The sequence below is a fragment of the Thermobia domestica genome, chromosome 10 (genome assembly GCF_964235325.1).
Source record: "Thermobia domestica chromosome 10, izTheDome1.hap1.1, whole genome shotgun sequence".
In the NCBI taxonomy this organism is placed as follows: Eukaryota; Metazoa; Arthropoda; class Insecta; order Zygentoma; family Lepismatidae; genus Thermobia; species Thermobia domestica.
In genome coordinates, this window is record NC_137463.1 from 97,446,893 (window position 1) to 97,467,533 (window position 20,641).

The following is a 20,641-nucleotide window of genomic DNA, read 5'->3' on the forward strand; positions in this document are numbered from 1 at the left end:
GAACTGGGAGTGAATCAAAACTTGCCAGTAACTCTAAAATCGATACATGCTTTTTAAAGCTAGTTTCAAACTCTATAATCAGCGGGACTCTAGGATAAGCAAACTGATCTGAAAGAATCCCAATATTACATACCGTCAGCAAACTATTTTCTAGTAATAAAGCAGGCCTGCTCATCAGAACACAGTTTATTTATATTAACCCCTTACTATAAATCGTTAACTATGGCACCCTAATTGTTGATAAATATTTTCCGCCGGGGCAGTTCTGTTTACTTTTAGATTTTGTCCACCATCATCCTTAGCTCTTAAGAAAAAAGTATTCTTTCAAATGTTCGAACGGTAAAATATTTTCGTTCTCCATCTTTATAAAAACAACACCAATCAAAGTAAAATAGAGTACCGGTATCATTGCACTCCTAGTTCACTCACTGAATGTATTGATTTGGAGCTGCCAAATCTACGACAAAATCTTTCAGGTGCTTGCAATCAGTACACGTGATTTCCCTAAGGCTGTCTTCATCTTCCAAAAACAGCAAGTGGCACTACGAACTTGGGGAGCACATGGTATTTGCCTCCATCCAGCTACAACCAATGCCCTCAATTTCTTTCGTGCATTGAAACCGATTTTCCTCCAAGCTGTTACACAACGACAATTAGTGTAGTTGTCTACGTGTAGAACTGCTGAGCCAAAGGACGAGGGATCGAATCTCGGATAAGTACATGAAAATTTTTATTCCTTGCAGAATTATACATTTCACCCATAATAAAATGAGCATTCAAACAGATTTGTGTTTCCGTGGAAAAGTAAGAATTTATTTCAAGTTAAACTTGTGAGCAGTGAAGCAAAACGAATTGGGCTCATGGTTGTCCGAATACCTGACGGTTTGAATAAATCATACGACAAGCCTTTGATATGGAGTTAAAGAGCTTTCTGATACGTATAAAGAAATCTCACTGACCTAAAACCCATTACAAAATAGGACCTACCAGAAGCTTCAACACCACGTCTGCGTCACTTCGGTGAACGCTGTATCAAAACTTCCTATATAAATTTCACTCAAGTGACGTCTAGTCAGTCGATCGTATTTGGTTTGTTAGCTAACTATATTGAAGGGGTATAGACGAACAATATGCAAAATCCATTTTTCAATTTTGTCAGGAAACGAATAAAATGTGACGCCCTTATATTTCAGAATTGTTGAACTATTGGCGGGGGCGAGATTTCACTTATCTGCTGTAAATAGTGACTACTGCTGTTAACAATTGCTTTCTTTAATTTTTCATTTACACATCATATCCCCTTTCAAGTTCAGTTCCACATGCCATTCCATTTAGTTTCACATATTCTGTTCGGTTACATACACATTCCTCAATCTCTTATAATATGTCCAAATTAACAAAACGGTTCTCTTGCTTTCTTTCTAATAATGATTATTTAGATTTCAAGAGAGTTAATTTTAAATAAACATGCAACCAATTTGTTAATTACTACGAGCATTGAGTTCTTCCTCATTGTGTGTTAATATATATTCTTCAGTGTTTACATTCTAATAATAATAAATATTTATGCCAAACTTAGATATAATTGCAGTATACGAAGGTTAAGTGGGTAACAAAGCAGTTCAAGCCAATATCTTACTTGAAACTGTATCACAGATTACAATTATCGTTAAAAGAAGTTGAATATTCATATCCAAAATTGATTTTATGTAGGTAGGATGGATAGGGATGCGCGAGAAAAGATTTGAGGTCGTCTCGTCTCGACAATATGCTGTAAAAGTGATGTCTCGACTCGAAAAATGTATATTTTTCTATTGGAAGTGGTGTATCTCAACTTGAATTTTGTCAGGTTCTCCCGTTTCCTCCCACTTTCTTCATTCCACCATTTCATTCATTACTCATCATCACCGTCTCCATTAGTCTAACCGGCATAACCGTGGGACGTAAAACTTAAAGATTTCATTTCATTTTTTTTTTAATTTTGTCAGACAAATTCTGTCTTGACTCGACTCTGCGCTCTTTAGAAGGATGGACAGTTTGAAGGGCCCAATATTCCAAAGCTGGCGGGGTAACCAACTACACCATTACGCAACATCTATTTCAGATACAACCATTATTATACACTTCATTTTCACAAGCTTCTTCTTGTAATAACTATATCGATTTCCTACTCAAATTCAATTATAGATAATTCTTTCTTATGTAGCAGCTAATATTCATGCTATACAGTATAAAACAAGTACACATTCAATGTAAATTAATAAAAATGTAAGATTTTACAGATTACTGACTTTTCGATTTAATCCGATTTTAAGCAGTACATATTTTCTAAATAATTGTTCAAATTGCTTTATAAGAATCCAGATTATGAGGTACCCTAAGGTTTTGTAATGCAAAAAAATACATGCATATATATTGTAAAGAGAATAAAATATCTTGTAGAATGTTCACATTTCCAAGAATGAAGTTAGCGAAGCCCCCCGAAATATATATATGAATAATTTTCATTTTGGACGTGTGGTTTTAGGTAGGCCTATTCAACTGTGTTCACATTTCTCATTTTTAGCGTTTTCGTATATGAATTATGGACATGGCGTCCTAGTAAATGGGACAGGGATTTGAAAAGTGACAGTTTGTCTGATAATGTGTTTCCAATCACTTCACAGTAGAAATTTATATTTATAAAAAAGTTCTCATATTTTTAAAAAAGGAAGAAAAACTTTACGCACGGAGGCTCGAACCATCGCTCTTCGTTTCAGAAATATCAGTAGCAGTACTAAACCCGCTTGACCACTGATGCAACTTGCAAGAGTGTCTATTATAATATTAATAATAGAATCGCTCTAGCACAGGCTTCTACTTGGATGTTTAAATATCCATGTTCTCTCGTTTTCAGCAATTTTTGCTTAAGATAATGGTTGATTTTGCATATTGGAACTGTGCATGAGGTGTGCAATCAATATTAATCTAAAAAAAGTAGTGTGATTTTTTTCTACATTTTCACATCGCTCGGATGACAGTACTATTTGTAGCTAGTGTCTATATAAAGAACGGCGGGAACATGCAATTCCCTGTGTATAGATCTGCGGGAATTGTGACGGATCTAGGCTCACTTTTTAGGACTTCGAAAAACAAACTCGGTAGTTTATCATCGCGATCACTGATTCACCCTCGCGGTCAACCTCTAGGTCGCAATGTAGCGTACATATTCCTCATGTGCATACCCATTTGACTCCATGTTTTTGTGCCAGTATCGAGAGTGACGCCTAGACCTCGATCGCGAGGTCTCTTCAGTATCTTTCTATCCTTGGGCCTTATTTTAACAACTTGTGCAAATGTCCGGAGGTTCCAGGCCTCCTGGCTACGCCACTGTTTGGTAGCATGCATTCTTCGTAAACATCATCAGTCTCTCTGTTCACTTCTACATTCAGCCATATTTTTATTCTTTCAAGCAAAAGAGAATACATTCGTTCTCCTTCGCATTTGGCATTGTTAAAAATAAAATTATGTTATAATTAAACGTGCGATTTTGCCATTTTCAATGTAAATTTCTGTCCCTACCTCCGCAAAACAAATCTCATGAGCGCAACTTGCGTGTATGGTCCCCCTGTTCCAAATAGAAAAATTGAATTTCGATATTTTCTGCAAGACTATTGTGCAGAACAGCCATGAATAAATGTTTTGTGCTGCTATATATATAAAAATATATGAAAATTGTTAGGAAAGTTTATGGAGGGGTGGAAAATATTCTTCCCAGGCTGGGAGAACAGTAATTAAGTTAGTGCCAGGGAAAGAAAAACTAGAGACGGGAAATTTCCTTAGTTTTGCCACTTACAAAAACGTTTTGTTAGTAACAAAGGTTCTGTGTCTGTCGTATGACTGCCTGTTGTTCAGCGTAGCTCCGTGGATGAGTAGGTAGAGTCGTTGGTTGGTAATCGGAAGGTTGGTAGTTCGAGTCCTGTTCAGGCCACTTTAATTTTTTCATTGTTTGTTTCCCATATCTGAAGATGTTTCTCCCCTTCTGTAATCATCTGATACTCTCAACTGAGCTCTCCACTTGAATTCAACAATTGGTAGTGGGATGCTCTCAGGTTAGGGGTGAGCTTTTAGATGTCTACTTACCAAATCAAACTTTTCGACAAAATATTGACAACCTAGCCACTCAGTGCCTAATTGGGGATGCAAATTGAGTGCTACTAGGCGCCTACCACTCACCATCTAAAATGAGTGGGACAAATTATAAAATTAACTTGCGAGAGGTTTTCATTTGGGGATTAGACAAATAAAGATACGTCCACTTCATTTAAAATAAAACACTGTATTACGATAATCTTATGAATGAACTGTAAGATCTATGAATGTTAGCTATAACGGATATTCGGATTCATTTGCCAGACAGGTACAGAACGATCAAGTATTGAGCTTTGAATTCTGACTCGGTGCCACACATACCTGGATTGAACTGGTGTATTCCCTCGTCGTTCTGGTGTTGAACTCTGCTCCTTAAGTTGAAACTCCTTGTTGGTGGACGACGAAAAATGGGCATTGAGGAATGGCTCCTCTCAATGCAAATCTCTGCTTAAGTTCTGCGTTGTTTGAATATGTTGAAGTACAACGTACTGTCTTCTCTTATCATCTGGCTGATATTCAAATGAAACTCGATTCTCCAAAATCGAACCCAAGAATGATCACGGTAAATTGATCATGGACTTCTAAGAATTATTCGCTGTCGTAACTCGGCTAACTCTCCAAGAACTCATCCAAAAACTGTTCGTGAACTGTCAAGAACTGATCCAAGAACTCCTTAGAACTGATCCCAAAACCTTCTCGTCCTCCGGTTTTGTTTGGCGGGGTCCAACTACCATCGTCTGCTTTTTCGTCTGCTGCGGCACGTGTAACACCGTTTTCACATGGAGAGACAAATTCCTTCCATGTGTCAAAACTCAAAATTGCAACCCTCGACACGCTCTGATTTCCCGGTTCTAAGCAATTCTCCGTACATCCGTAATCTCATGAAATTCATAAAATCCTACAGATTCAGTTTATACAATTTCTAGAATCTGGCTAATGTGAGGAAAGACACATTGTCAACATTTCCTTCCTACATTGCCAGACTCTTAACGATGACATTCTTATACACAAGTGTTTACAATAAATTGCTGACACAAACGTTAACCAGACTGTGCAGCTTGCATTTACTTCACATTTACAACATTAAATTCCCATAACCTTATTAACAATTCCGCGACATAAACATAAAAATAAAATCAAAATATACAACTTATTATCCTCGAAAATCGAGTACTTCCACATGTTCCCCCTTAAAAAATTGGTTGCTCCGCAAACCAAATTCGACATCGTAAGAGGGCGATTTTCTATAAACACCCTGTACATGATATATACTAACACCATATTAAAGATAAATATGAACTTGAAATGAAATAAAATATGTATTGTTATGCAAAATAAATTATATAAATAGTAATCGATATTCCTTCACCTAACATGTATTCATAATATATATATCTTTGAATTTTTTAATTTAATTTTCTCTTACTTCCTAAAATTATAAAATACAATATTTGAAATGTAATGTAGCAAAGTATATCCTCGCGACATCTAGCGAGATTTTGCTGAAATACTTGCACATCACGTTTTGTCAAGAGTGATTGTGCATGAATACATATATATTAGTTTGCAAGTACTCTTGAGTTATCTCCTCTTAGCGACAACGCTTTTACAGTGTCGTATTACCAAAAACTTCCATTACTCTGACTGTCCATACGTGCCAACCAATAAATTTATTGGCCGTATCAGTAATGTTTTAACTTCATTTATTTCCACCTCTCTGTGAATGGAAATCTAAAACAAAAACTTTTTAGAACATAGTTAATTAACATATTCACAATCGCACTGTAAAACTTGAACATATTAATGTTTTATTTTCATGAAAATTTTATTCACTGAGATTTTAATCTAAACAGAAAGAAAATCCTAACGCAGGGCATTGGAAATCCTGAATGTACCTCCAGCATAGTTACTGCAAGCTCATCAGTTTTTCAATCAAGCTTTGTCAAGGTTAATTCAACTTCCTGCCTTCTATTCACGCGTCACCGTTGACTGGATAACATCGAGTGTTAATATTTCGTCGCACTTATTACATTATTAGTTTTAAAACACTTTATTTTACAAAACCACTATGTCACACGGACAAAAGAATTCACTTTTCATCTTTTTCGGGCACTCAGTTTTCCCGTGTTTGTCGGAATCATCGTTGAAAACGTCGGTTTTCGTGAATTTACAGTGTCCCATTGATGTATTAGTGTCTTTCTCATCTTCTGTGGTGATGTGGTGTAATTGTGTGTGTTTCCGTTCAGTTTCAGTGCTCTTACTAAAATCTACTATACTACCATCTGGCAAATTCTTAAAAATAGTGATTTCAGTGCTTTGTGGAATAGTTTTTAGTGTAGATTTGCTCTTATTAAAAATAGTGGCATAAATTGGTGATGCGTGGGAAACTGCGTAAGTCTCAGACTCATCTCTACCATTTACTTCTACATCTATGTTTGATCTTACATTATTTCTACTATTTCTTACACTATTTTCGTATTTTCTCTCTATCCTATTTAATTTTAACACAATATAACATGTTATAATTACTATTACTACTAATACACTTCCTAAAACTAACGCTGATATTAATAATAATATTGTATTGATGTCCATTTCCTTCGCTTTCGGATATTATCTGAAATAGACGAGAAATAGATAAAGTCGGGATAGGCCTACTTAAAATTCGTAGAAAAGTACATTTATTATAGTTAATTAACTTATTAAAACATCTATCTTGTGTCTGCCTTCACTTATTGCGTTCTAAAATCGCGTATTTTTGAAGCAGTCTTATTTTGTTCTTTCTGTGTCGAGCACCCTTGTTACTTTCCTAGTAATCTTTGTGCATGACCATTGAAACTTTAGCTATGTGTGAAGTCTGTCAAACCATAACTTGGAGACTATATTTCACACTTAAAAACTCATGTTTTTACTCTTTTCTATCATAAATATAGCATTAAATTATACTCGCTATATCTCTCTATATTTAAGCTTTTATTACTTATTTCGTACGTATTTATGTAGTTTAAACCTTATTTTAATCATTTCCGTGGTTAAATATGAATAATTTTATTAAATACTAATTTTCCTTGAATTTCTAAAAGTATATTATATGATTTTACGCTTGAAGTAGGATGGAAATTGAAGCTGCGGGCGCTTCAACGGGGCTGAACGAAGCGAATCCCGTTCGTGTCCTCTCGAGTTCACTCGGAACCATTCGAGATTACCATGTGCTCGGGGCCTGGAGTGGAGATTAGCGTAGCCTCGCGCGGAGTTACTCTCTCGCGCAGGTCTCATTTCTCATTCTCTCCTCCAGCTGCTCAGAGTATTACTGTTGTTTAACGCAAACCCATACAAACTAAGATGTGAGCCTTGCTCATATCGTTTACCAATTACGTTCCACAATAAAATTAATGCTTTTAATGATTCTTTTCAATCAATATTGATTGATTATTACTAATTCTAATAAAATACATTATTTTCTTTTCTTTTCTTCTCTAAAACTTACAAAAACTTTCGGACTTTAAAAATAATGAATAAATACGTTATTACTACATACACTAAACATTCTTTAACACTATTTGTGAATTATTTCTAGCTTTATCTATGCTTATTTTCTTCTTTTAACCTTTTAATTCACCATTTTCTTACAATATAAAATTCATTATTCACTATTTTCTAAAACTACTTGTAATATTTATACATATATACTATCTACTATTACTATAATAGCAACCTATTACTAGTTCGTCTATTCTTATCTATTTTTAACTATTTTTTAGAGTTGTTATTACTAATATTATTACTTTCTACATTTATTTTCCTTATCCCTTCTTGAATGTTTGAATGTTTTTCGACTTTATCTATTGATGATTGATGTCACTATCCTAGATTCATCTAGGTAACCTATTTCTCATCTATTTCTATCCTTATTTCACAATTTTCTTCATTTTGTTCACACTTTATACGGAAATGGGACATCGTTTGGTACACCGTATTACAATACAACCTATCCGGTTTGGGTAGAATAACTAGTATGGACTATCATAGACTATAGACTTTGTTTACATAACTTTATACCTTCATATGGTGATGGTGTTTACTATTGGTGATGGCTGTTTGGTGAGTATGGAATGCATGAACTGAATACACTTTGACATATCTCCATGTTTATTTACATTCAATTTCCTAGTTTTTTTTTTCAAATTTTCAAAATTTCCAAAATTACCAATAATTAATTCCAATGTTTACGAGCTGGTTTACAACCTTTTCTAGACTTTTTTTTCCCAGTAGTTCATGGACTACAAACAATTTTATACAATATGATCCTAAATAATATTATTATTATTATTGTTATTATTATTATTATTATTATGATTATTATGGTTCACTATTTTCTACTTTATATTTTCTTATCGATTTATACAGTCTGCAATACAACGTTATTAATGCTATGACTGAAATAATTAATACAATTATAATTCCTGTTATTACGTACATTATGTAATTCGTCCTAATTATTAGTAGCGGTACAGTGGTATCCACTTTCAGTTTTAATAAATTTTCAGCTAGATTGTTGAGTTCCTCATGGTGTATACTAAAATTTAGTTGCTTTAGCGTCCAATTCCCTATCAAACTTAAATGCTTATTGTTTACACTTATTACTTTTCTAGTCGGAATCGCCAATTCTCCAAAAATTAGGTTATCAAATGAATCGTATTCAATGAAGTATGAGCAATTGTTCCCATAATCCACCTTCGTCGATGTTACTTCATGATGTTTACCTAGCTTAGTGACATATCCTTTTACCAATGACGAGTATAATACTCCAGCATGAGTATATCTGTACACTACCTTGCCTAGGTATTTCTCTGTTTGTTGTTCGCAACCACTTAACGACCCATTGAACACAATATTATTCAAGCATTTAGCAGCATCATCCAATGATATCTGCTCGCAAAAATACAAGAAACTCTTGAATTCACATTTGGATCGATCGAGTGTGTGATATATTCCATTAGCTAAGTATAGCACTTCCGGTAACTTATAGTACGTTCTAAAGTTGTTAGTCAGATAACCCATAGAAATTACATTAAACATCTTCGAGACTGTATTTTCGTAAACAATTGGTGTTTTTAATAATAAGTCGATGTTGTTTTCATTATAGTCATATTTCATTAAATAAATCGACGATACTCGATAAAACATTCCTATATCAGAACGATAAATTGAATACTTCAAAATATCATGACTATTTATAAATTTATTCACATCTAAGTTTGACAAAATATGATAAGATAATTGGTTGCTAAGTATGTCGTTGAATATTTTAGTCACTCTTTCTCTAGCTAAATGAGAAAATAGATTAGTCAAAATTTTCCTTTGAGCTTGCTGCAAGTAGCAATACATCTCTTGCAGTTTACTCCTTACATTCTGAAGAACATGATGTACCTTAACTACCACACCATGCATTATTGAAATTTCTTCATTATGCGATAATTTTAATTTATGAATCTCCTCAGCCAATACATTTTCGTGTTCGGACAATTTTTGAATTGAGGTCGACAACTGTTGTGTGTGTATTAGGTTATAGGTTGACAATCCTATAGACCCAAATCCTAATAACATAGAATAAATTGAACGTTTAGTCCTTGCTGATTCCATACATTTAGAACTACCATTTATGAATACGAACTGACATGGTATTGAATTTATTATATTACGTCTAAATTGTCTTTCCCTTTCTGCGTATTCATCCAGAATATCATATGATTCGCTACACACTTTGTGCATTGGCACAGCTTCGTGAAAGTTAACATGTAATCGAATTGTTGTATATACCATATTTGATGCATGAACTGCCAATGAATCTTGTGTTAGGGCTATCCCTACGTCCTTCATAGTTACTTGATGATGATCATCTGACTTCGCAACATGAACCATAACTATCAATTTTATATAGATCACCCACATTGTTGTTTCCATATTCTAATGTTTCCTTTTCAATCTTGAATAAAATTCTGGAATTAGTAAAACCTAATATTAATTTCCTGTTACTGATTATTTATTTATTTATTAGTATTTTAGCCTACTATCAACAATTTATTTATTCCTATGTATTTTATCTTTATTTTATTTTTTAGGTATCAACTGATTTTAATCAATACTTTTAATTTTACATTCCATACATTTATTATTTATTCACAATTCTAGTAACTATAATTCAAAAAGTGTCTATCGATTCGGGAAATTTCCTGATGGAGATTAGCATTTCCTCCAATCTCGGGATTAGGGTTTGGTTGAGAAAGTGCCCCCTTTCTGACACTTCATCGGTAGACCCAATTTGTACCATAGTTACATTAGACCCTATGTTAAACTCTTTTTTTTTCTTTTTTTTTTCTTCACCAAATCAAAATTTTATTCATCACCATCTGATGTTTCTGTCTCACCATACCTTTCACCATTTTTACTTTCTACAAATAATTTTAAACGTCTTAAGTCTATAGTATCACTCTTCTTTTCACCATTTTTCGTTTCATACTGTACCTTGTATGAATTATTGTTTATTTTGTCCACTATTACCCCTTTAGTATTGTAACGGTTACCAAAACATGCGGGCAAACCTGCTCTCGGCATTTCCCTTATTAACACTTTCTGACCAATTTCAAAACTCGGTTGATCAAACTTTTTCTCTATTTGCTTCTTCTGAGATCTAAATCTTCTCTGCAAATTTTTGTACGCTAGCTGGCGTGCCTCTTTTATGCTCTGAAGTCTCACCTCATTGTCGACGTATTCGCAAGGAATGTCTAGGTCCTGCTCAAGAAACGTTCTTGGTTCGACTCCATGCAAAAGATAGTATGGTGAAAAACCAGTACCATCATGCACTTGCGTATTAATAGTAAATATCAAACTTGGCAAGATCTCGTCCCAGTTTGAAAAATCCTTGTCAATGTAATGCTTCATTACTTGCTGTAATGAGCCAATGGCCCTTTCCGCACTTCCTATAGAATAATGGGCGCTAGTATTCGCAAAATGCAATTGCATTCCAAATTTCTCAACCATTTCTTCCACTATTCGGCTACGATGAGATGATAGCCTGTCCAGATGGAGCTGAGATGGAACTCCATGTTTCGTAATCAGATCTTCGAAAATTACCTGCGCAACGATCTCTGCCGTTACTGCGGGTACCGCTCTAGCGATAACAAATCTAGTTGCATTATCAACAAACACTAGAATGTACTTATTTCTATTGTTACGAGACAATTTAAAAGGTCCAACCTCATCCATCACAACTGACTGAAATGGAGCATAAGAGGGGTACGTCTGCGCATGAAATGGTACTCTACCTGTCTTCCTTTTTTGTATCTGGCAACTTATGCATTCTCCTATCTTCTCCATGAAGAATTTCTTCATGTTTGGAAAGTATATTAATTTTAAAGCACGTCTATAGCATTTCGTGTACGAAAAATGTCCGCCACCGTATACTGAACAATGTAGATTCTTGAATACTTGTTCTCTTAACGCATAAGGAATACATAATAATAATTTTGTACCACCTGCCATTCTTTGTGTTCTATAAAGCCTATCGTCCTTTACTGTATACCATCGGGCCTGCTTCTCAGCTTTTACATCAGCATCCTCTGGGTGTTCTATTGCATGCATGATCGGTCCGAAAAATGAGTCTTTTCTCTGTAAGTCGCCAACGTTAATATCATTATCAAAAGTCAAATTAACTTGGAGATCTTCGGAATTCACCTTCAACGTTTCTTACTCAACATCATCTACCGTTGGTTCAATGTCTGTGTTCCTGGACAAAATATCACTAGGATTCTTTTCTCCAGGACAATGCACCGGTGTGTACTTATATTGGGCTAAGTCCAAACTCCATCTTACTAATTTCGGAGCTAATTTAGGTGACGTTTGCAAATACTTCAATGCCTTACAATCGGTGTACAGCTCAAATTCTTTATTGAACAAGTAATAATTAAATGCTCTTAAAGAACTTATCACTGCTAATATCTCTAATTCCACTATGTGTCTGGTCTTCTCTTGTGGACGTAACACGCGACTGTAATACGCTACTGGTGTCCATTCACCATTAGCCTGTTTTTGCATTAATACTCCACCAATCGAACTAGTCGATGCGTCTGTGTACACTCTCGTGTCTAAGTCTTCCCTAAATGGAGCTAGTAATGGTGCATTCATTAGTGCAGATTTTAATTGATCGAACGCCTGCTGGTATAATTCATTCCATTCGAACTTATGACCCTTTTTCAAAATTGGTTGAAACGCTGATGTGATTTTGGCATAGTCCTTACAGAATTTTCGAACATAATTAGTTAAACCAAGAAAAGATTTTAACTGCTTTACATTATTCGGGGCCTTACATGCTTTTATCGCCTGGATTATCTTCGGGCTAACCTCGTATCCCGCATCACTTACAATATGTCCCAGAGCCATAATTTTCCTTTCTATGAATTGACATTTTTCAACAGATAGTTTGAGTCCATAATGTCTCAATCTTTTGAAAACAGACTGAAGTACATCTACCATTTTCTCCTGATTATTCGTATATAGAAATACGTCATCCATATAATAGGAAACTGACTCTGGATTTACATTTGCCAGGGTCATTGCCATTATCTTGGTATATATGGCGGGCGATTGTAAGTATCCCATAGGAAGAACACGATACTGATAAGCTCCTACGCCTGGTATATTGAATGAAGTATACTCCCGTGACTCCTCAGAAATAGGCACTTGATGATAAGCCGATTTTACGTCCAAAATACTAAAATATTTGTGTCCTCCCATACACGTTAAAATTTGATGGATCGGGGGCAGCGCAATGCTATGCAGCTTAACGCATTTGTTCAAAAAACGGCAGTCCAAAACTGCACGAATACCCCCTGACGGTTTCTGTATAAACAACATCGGAGAGTTGTAAGCGCTTGAACTTTCTTCAATTATTCCTTGTCTCAACAAAATGTTAACTTGTTCCTTAACCTTATCTCTTAACGCTATGGGAATCGGATATTGGTGACGTCTAAATGGTACCTTTGTTTCTAACTCAATGTGATGCTCAAAATGTTTTACTTGGCCTAATTCGTCATCCTGCCACGCAAAAACATCCGCAAAATCATAGCACAAACTCTCAATTCTATCCCTAATTTCCGGTTTCGTTTCCTTCCCGAATTTCAATCTAGATTTATCAAAATTTCTACGAGATCTTAAAATGCTATCAATATCTTCGGTTGATAATCCTTCATTCTTCAATTGTTCTTCATCCACACATTCTTCAGCTTTTCCTAATGTTATATTCGGTCTCAATAAAATTGCTCTATTAGATGGATTAATAATCTCTATCTTGTTATTTTCCGCCGATAAAAGTGCACGCGGAATCAACACATTGTATTGGGCTTCTATCTTCCTATCTGGTTCCAACAAGTATTCCCTGTTATTCCAGGAACTAACCAAATTCACTTCTACCGTAGTCTTAGACCTAGGTAACAACCGTACCTTATGACCTAATACCCATCTTGGTCGAATACAATGTTTTATTCCTAACGCCGCATTATCAGACGCAGTTACAGATTCCTGTTCTTCCCTTTTCCTTAATCTTGGCTTTCCAAATCTCTGCAATGTCAATTTATTCTGACCGTAATTTATTTGGCAATTTTGACTCTGTAGAAAATCATTCCCGATCAAAACTTGATACGGAAAATCCTTTACTACGCGAAATTCCAAATGAAATGTCTGTCCGGCCATTTTAAATCTAATCACAGCGATCTTGTTCACTACTAACACATTCTGTGTTATTCCACGAATCCTCGTTGGTCTAGGGATTACTTTCGCACTAGGTGGGACTAGCTTTTCGTTTACAATGGATATCTGCGATCCTGTATCAATTAAAGCCTTATGATTTCTACCATCTACTTCTATCGGAACATAGAGCATATTATTATCAGTTAACGTAGAGGCTACTATTTCTCTAACTTTTAATTTACTACCTGTAAATGTGCCTCTGTCATTTACAGTTTGACCTAGTTTAAATTATCTGAAGTTGTAGCCTGGTAATAAGTTGTACCATTTATCTGGTTCGGTACTACCGGAACATACTGTACGGGACTATTTATTTGGCTATGATTTTGGCACCATGTTGGCCTATTAACACCATTCGCACAACAACTATTTCCTCTTTGTTGCCAAAAACTTGTCTTCCTTCCGCCTCTATTATTACGCCAATTATTTCGAAATCCTCTTCCATTATTATATCCGTTAGAACCTCTATTCCTAATATAATTATTATTACTATTCCTATTCCCATTCCTATTTCCATTATTCTTGTAAAAATTTCGTCCTCCATTCCGAAAACTTCTATTTCCTCTAAAATTATTACTAATGTTCCTGTATTGCTTCGAATCACTACCATTTTTATCTTCTCTACTATTTCGGTCTTGAAAATTCGCAGCTAATGTCAACTGTAAATTCTCTATTTTCTTTTCTAGCTCACTCAATTGAGTAATACTCGTTGGTTCTTGCTTAACTTTCACGTCTTCCTTACTTTTAATCTCTTTCTTTAACAACAACTTATCAATTTCTCCATCGCTATCTTCCTCTTCTACTTGCTCTCTCATCTTCTTTAACAGGTCTTTAACAGTAACCTTTCCGTTTTCCCGTTTAACGCGCTTCTCTACTTTGCACTTATTCTTCTCTACTTTTTGAAGATCCTCTACAAATTTATCAATTGTCGAATATGAATTTGTACCTACACGTTCCATGAAATACGGTTGAAGACCACCTAAAATTATTCCTATTTTCTTTTTGTCATTCATGTTAGCGTCTAATCTTTCGCACAAAACAAGCATATCATACACATAATTTATTATAGGCTCATCCTCGAGATGCAACCTTTCTCTTATACGATCCTCAATATCTAATGTCACATTAGTACGTGTGAACTCTTCGATTATGCTTTTCTGTAGTTGCTTATAACTGGTTTCACTAACATTCCTTCTCTTTAAAAATACCTTCATCCACTGTCTACCATTACCTTTCAATACACTAGGTAATAGCTCTTTTCTCTTTTCCTCACTCACGCCTGCCATTTGACACGCGTCGTCAAACTCATCAAAGAAACCTATTATATCGCTATCTGTCTTCAAGTCAAACTTGGGAAGTTTGTTTATATCGGAATAAAATGTTACCCCTGTCGCCATTTTATCTTCTTTTGTACTACTCGACTGCTTATTACTAATTACGTTACTTTCAAATGGAAAGATTGATGTAAACTCTTCCGTATACGATTTTGCTATAGGACTGGACGGAAAATTCTCGACGGGTCCTAATTTCAAATTTGGTTTCGGACTTTCTTGCTTTTTCTTATTTGAACTTGCAATATTAAACAAGCTACCGACCTGCACTCCTTTTGCCGCTTTTTGTGCTCTTGTACGAATACTTTCGTTACTCATTTACTTATAACTTATTTAAACTTATTTATTATTATAATACGTATATTCGAGCTACTTAATCCACTTGTCGGAAGAATCGGATAACTTTTCTTTATTGCAAAACCTTAAAATCACTATATCAATTACACATCATAACTTAATACCTTAACCTAATTCGAGAAAATACGATCACAATACTTAAAATTACACTTCATCGTAGAGAGGGTGGGAAGGGTGGGTTTTCGTTACGTAATATAAAATCATTTAAACTTCTTTAAATTTTAAACTGAGATCGCTACTGATTGACCTATTGCCAAAACCAGCATGTCCACCATGCTCTAAATAACTACTGGAATCGTACCTTTGATCTAAACGATCTTAAGACCAGCATCTCACCACCATGACAACCTAGCCACTCAGTGCCTAATTGGGGATGCAAATTGAGTGCTACTAGGCGCCTACCACTCACCATCTAAAATGAGTGGGACAAATTATAAAATTAACTTGCGAGAGGTTTTCATTTGGGGATTAGACAAATAAAGATACGTCCACTTCATTTAAAATAAAACACTGTATTACGATAATCTTATGAATGAACTGTAAGATCTATGAATGTTAGCTATAACGGATATTCGGATTCATTTGCCAGACAGGTACAGAACGATCAAGTATTGAGCTTTGAATTCTGACTCGGTGCCACACATACCTGGATTGAACTGGTGTATTCCCTCGTCGTTCTGGTGTTGAACTCTGCTCCTTAAGTTGAAACTCCTTGTTGGTGGACGACGAAAAATGGGCATTGAGGAATGGCTCCTCTCAATGCAAATCTCTGCTTAAGTTCTGCGTTGTTTGAATATGTTGAAGTACAACGTACTGTCTTCTCTTATCATCTGGCTGATATTCAAATGAAACTCGATTCTCCAAAATCGAACCCAAGAATGATCACGGTAAATTGATCATGGACTTCTAAGAATTATTCGCTGTCGTAACTCGGCTAACTCTCCAAGAACTCATCCAAAAACTGTTCGTGAACTGTCAAGAACTGATCCAAGAACTCCTTAGAACTGATCCCAAAACCTTCTCGTCCTCCGGTTTTGTTTGGCGGGGTCCAACTACCATCGTCTGCTTTTTCGTCTGCTGCGGCACGTGTAACACCGTTTTCACATGGAGAGACAAATTCCTTCCATGTGTCAAAACTCAAAATTGCAACCCTCGACACGCTCTGATTTCCCGGTTCTAAGCAATTCTCCGTACATCCGTAATCTCATGAAATTCATAAAATCCTACAGATTCAGTTTATACAATTTCTAGAATCTGGCTAATGTGAGGAAAGACACATTGTCAACATTTCCTTCCTACATTGCCAGACTCTTAACGATGACATTCTTATACACAAGTGTTTACAATAAATTGCTGACACAAACGTTAACCAGACTGTGCAGCTTGCATTTACTTCACATTTACAACATTAAATTCCCATAACCTTATTAACAATTCCGCGACATAAACATAAAAATAAAATCAAAATATACAACTTATTATCCTCGAAAATCGAGTACTTCCACAATATGGATGCTATCCGATCATTTTGTCTCAAATTCTAAATTTGCACATGTGACTATCATCTTTCATCATATTTGCATCTCTCGTTCTCCAAGGTCATTAGCTATGACATAAGATGACTTGGGAGCAAAAATTGAAATCATAAAAGTGCTATACCAATGGGCTCACTCTCACTAAGCATTTGATTAAATGTATGTGTTTTCACACTGATGGAGGGGGGTATACGCTCTTTCTACGCTCCTGAAGTGACAGAATATTTGTTCAGACTCTGCAAAGTCATTTCAGATCAAACGACAGAAAGAGTGTTCATTCCAACAGCAACAGGATTGGACTTCAATTTTTTGTTTCAATTTATCTTCACAAATAGGGTAAATATCAAGTAATATGTTTACCATAAGAACTACACATCTAAGATTTATTTCATTTTGGAGAAATGATGCTGTAAACAGTAGTGGGAATTTCGCCCAAGTGTACGGAAATTTTTCAGCTCCTGGCGATTATGCCACCCGCCTTTCTTTACAGCTAATTTGGTTGCATACTTCCCGGTAAATGCTTGGGACTCAGTTGGTGGAGCACTTTAGCTGTAAATCTCCATATGACTGTACCATCCAGAAGTGTCCCTCACTGTACATCGCATCGCCATCATATCCCCAACGTTGGGCCAACTGATTTTGCTACTAGTTTAGCTAAAAGTGTATTACCATTTATGACCTGTTTTCCGGCCGGAAACAATACCGTACGCCACTGTGGAAGATAAGTAGTTATGAGAAACGAAGAAATAAATGGGAAAGGGCAGAAGAAGAAAATTTTAACTGATTTAGTTAGTTTGAATTTGAAGTTCATTTGCAAATTACATTGTTTTGAGTGTAAAATTTATTTTGAGATTAAATTCTTTCGAACTTGAACTCGCTTTTGAGTTGAAGCACCTTGTCAGCACTGAAGGTGACATAAGGGAGAGATCTGCTGTTTAAAGTGTGATCCGAAACACTACTGGGATTTGTATCGCAGGTACACCCTCTGCCTGATATTTAATTCGGTAGCTTGTGCATAGATAGTAAAATATAATCACGAAAACGTTTATGAATTTAGAATATTCATGAACCCTAAAGAAAGAAAGAACGAGAGAGAGAAAAGAAAAAGAAAAGTAAACAAGAAAATATGAAATGAAATAAAATCTTTGAGTTTTACGTCCCACGTTTATGCCGGTTAGGCTAAAGGAGACGGTGATGATGAGTAATGAATGAAATGGTGGAATGAAGAAAGTGGGAGGAAACGGGAGAACCCCGAGAAAACCCACGCACACGGTATTTGTACACCACAAAGTTCACTTAGCGGAGGCTGGGATCGAACCCGGGACCCCAAGCACCAGAGGTGAACGCTCTACCACTGAGCAAAGTAAACAATGAATTAAGATGATTTGAAAACTACAAGTAAGAACGACGAAATGTCAGTTTTTCCTCGAAATTGCAGTATGTATGCCTTTAGAAGTAGAATCCCCTATCCTCATATTATAGACAAATAGTGCATACTTACATTTAATCATTTTTGTACTTTATACTAAGTAGGTTGTGATTTGAAAGTTAAAAATTCAATTTTCTAAGAATGAAAAAAGATGACCTTTTGTCTTTCTCCTTTCTGGTCTCCATTTGTTACAGAATATGGGCCCTGTACTAACTTTGTTAAAGCTAGTGTGGAAAGAAACTTTTCAGAACAATATCATCGTATAGTTTTAGCAGTCATATTTTGATTTCTAGTATAAGAACTGCATATTATTCACCAGTGGTGCCCCCCCCCCTTATGTCTATGACGCACCCCCCCAATTGTCTATCCGTAGGTGTTCTTCCATGAAAAAATCTTCTTTTCGATTAATTTTACCCCCCCTCATCAAACATATTTATATAGATTTTACCCCCCCAATATTTCAATGACGCAGTTTGCGTCATAGCCCCCCCTTGTGGGCACCCCTGATTATTCACACATTATTAAGAAGAGTGTATGCCTGCTTCGTCATACCCCTTAGGCTATTAAAATATCGAATATCTGGGCAGTCAGTCGTCTCTGACGAAAGAAGAATTCTCGTTTTCGGCCAAATCTTGTTTCGCCGAATTTATACTCTGAAACAGGCGCGCCCCAGAAATTGTTGCTGGGTGGGGTCCAAAATTTGGGCGGAGTTCAATACTATATGACAATTACATCTATGTGGTATTGAACCGGTGTTAATATCAGCCCGAAAGGATTATATGTAATTGTTAAGTACTTCCATCTATATTCTCAGAAAAAATAGAAAACTACAGTGTCTCAAAATTCATTAGTGGGCTGCTTATTCATAAAAGTGAAGCAGGTAGCATTAATTTGAGACTAGGTCTACATGAGCAATGAAGGTGAAGAGCATAGCTGTCGTAGTAGCTATCAAATCGTTCTAGGGCTAGACCCAGGAGTCGAACTCTAAGCAAACGAAGAGCTAGATTTCCATGAAAATTAATTTTTTGATTTGCAGCTGGTTCATTACATTGTGTATATAATTATGGAAGTTTACTAAGTAAATTTACTTTTGATTTAAAAGGCAAATAATTATTAAGGAAGTAATTTTAACATATGCAACGGATTTTTCTCCAAAATACTGCAATAATTTTCTTTTTATAAGAAGTCATTTCATTACTTCTTTTCTTTCTTTCTTTCTTTTTTTTTTTTTAATAATTACCAGAACCTTATAAATAGCTAGGAATAGCAAGAAATAACCTTACCTTAAATCTGAGTTCTCCGATTGGTGGTTTTGCATATGGTATTCCTGTGAAACCATAGAAAGGTCGCCCTTCTACTGATATCATCAGTTTCCCCTTCACGTATCCATCTTCTATTTTAACAATAGGAAAATCATCTGGGGAAGATTCAGACAAACAGCTACAAATGTGACAGAAATTCGTAAAGAAAAATACACTAATTATTAGACATGACCACAGACACTTCGTCATTTTTTCTTATGATTTCCAGACTTGTAAAGATCTAGAAAATTTTCTGGAGATTTTTTGGTACTTATTTCCGTATCACTTGACAAACTCTTGCAAGAGATATATGCATCATTTATATACACGCAGTAGGTAGTTAGTGACGATAAAAAGAATAAAACTAAAATATCAGAGCAAATAGTAATAAATATTACACGTTTCAGATGTTGTTATCTGAAAGCAGAAATAGAATTTCATACACAAATTTATCAACAGTCTATATATGGTCCTTATCTCACTACTTGTTTTCAGTAAACTCTATAATCACGAACTCTGGTGTTGATAGCTTCTTCCATAGTTGTTCTGCTACTTCTAAAGATTGGTAAAATAGCAGTAATGTATTGTGTTCTTTTCTCTACTTGTTAGCAATGAAAAGATCATGAATCTATTTTAAACTTGTAGCTAACACCTGCTGAACTGACTTTATACTTAAAATTTCTTATAATCGTTCACTTTTCAAAAAATAAGGAAAGAAAAAGAGAGAAAAGAAACTCGTTGGACAACTTCGAAAGC

At 35.4% G+C, this 20,641-nt stretch overlaps 1 protein-coding gene across 2 annotated transcripts in view; it reads right to left on the reverse strand.

The window, feature by feature from the left end:
• LOC145662591 (venom carboxylesterase-6-like) overlaps window positions 1-20,425 on the reverse strand; it is a 135,810-nt gene extending 115,385 nt beyond the window's left edge. The window contains exon 1 of one of the 2 annotated variants that reach the window (XR_014127066.1): window positions 19,868-20,425. Coding sequence is in view for 1 of the 2 variants with exons in the window: in XM_081728308.1 (XP_081584434.1) it covers window positions 19,868-20,095 (228 nt within the window). In the remaining variant the exon portion in view is untranslated. The remainder of the gene's footprint in view (window positions 1-19,867) is intronic. The other variant, XM_081728308.1, reaches the window with a different exon arrangement.
• Window positions 20,426-20,641: the final 216 nt, after the last annotated feature.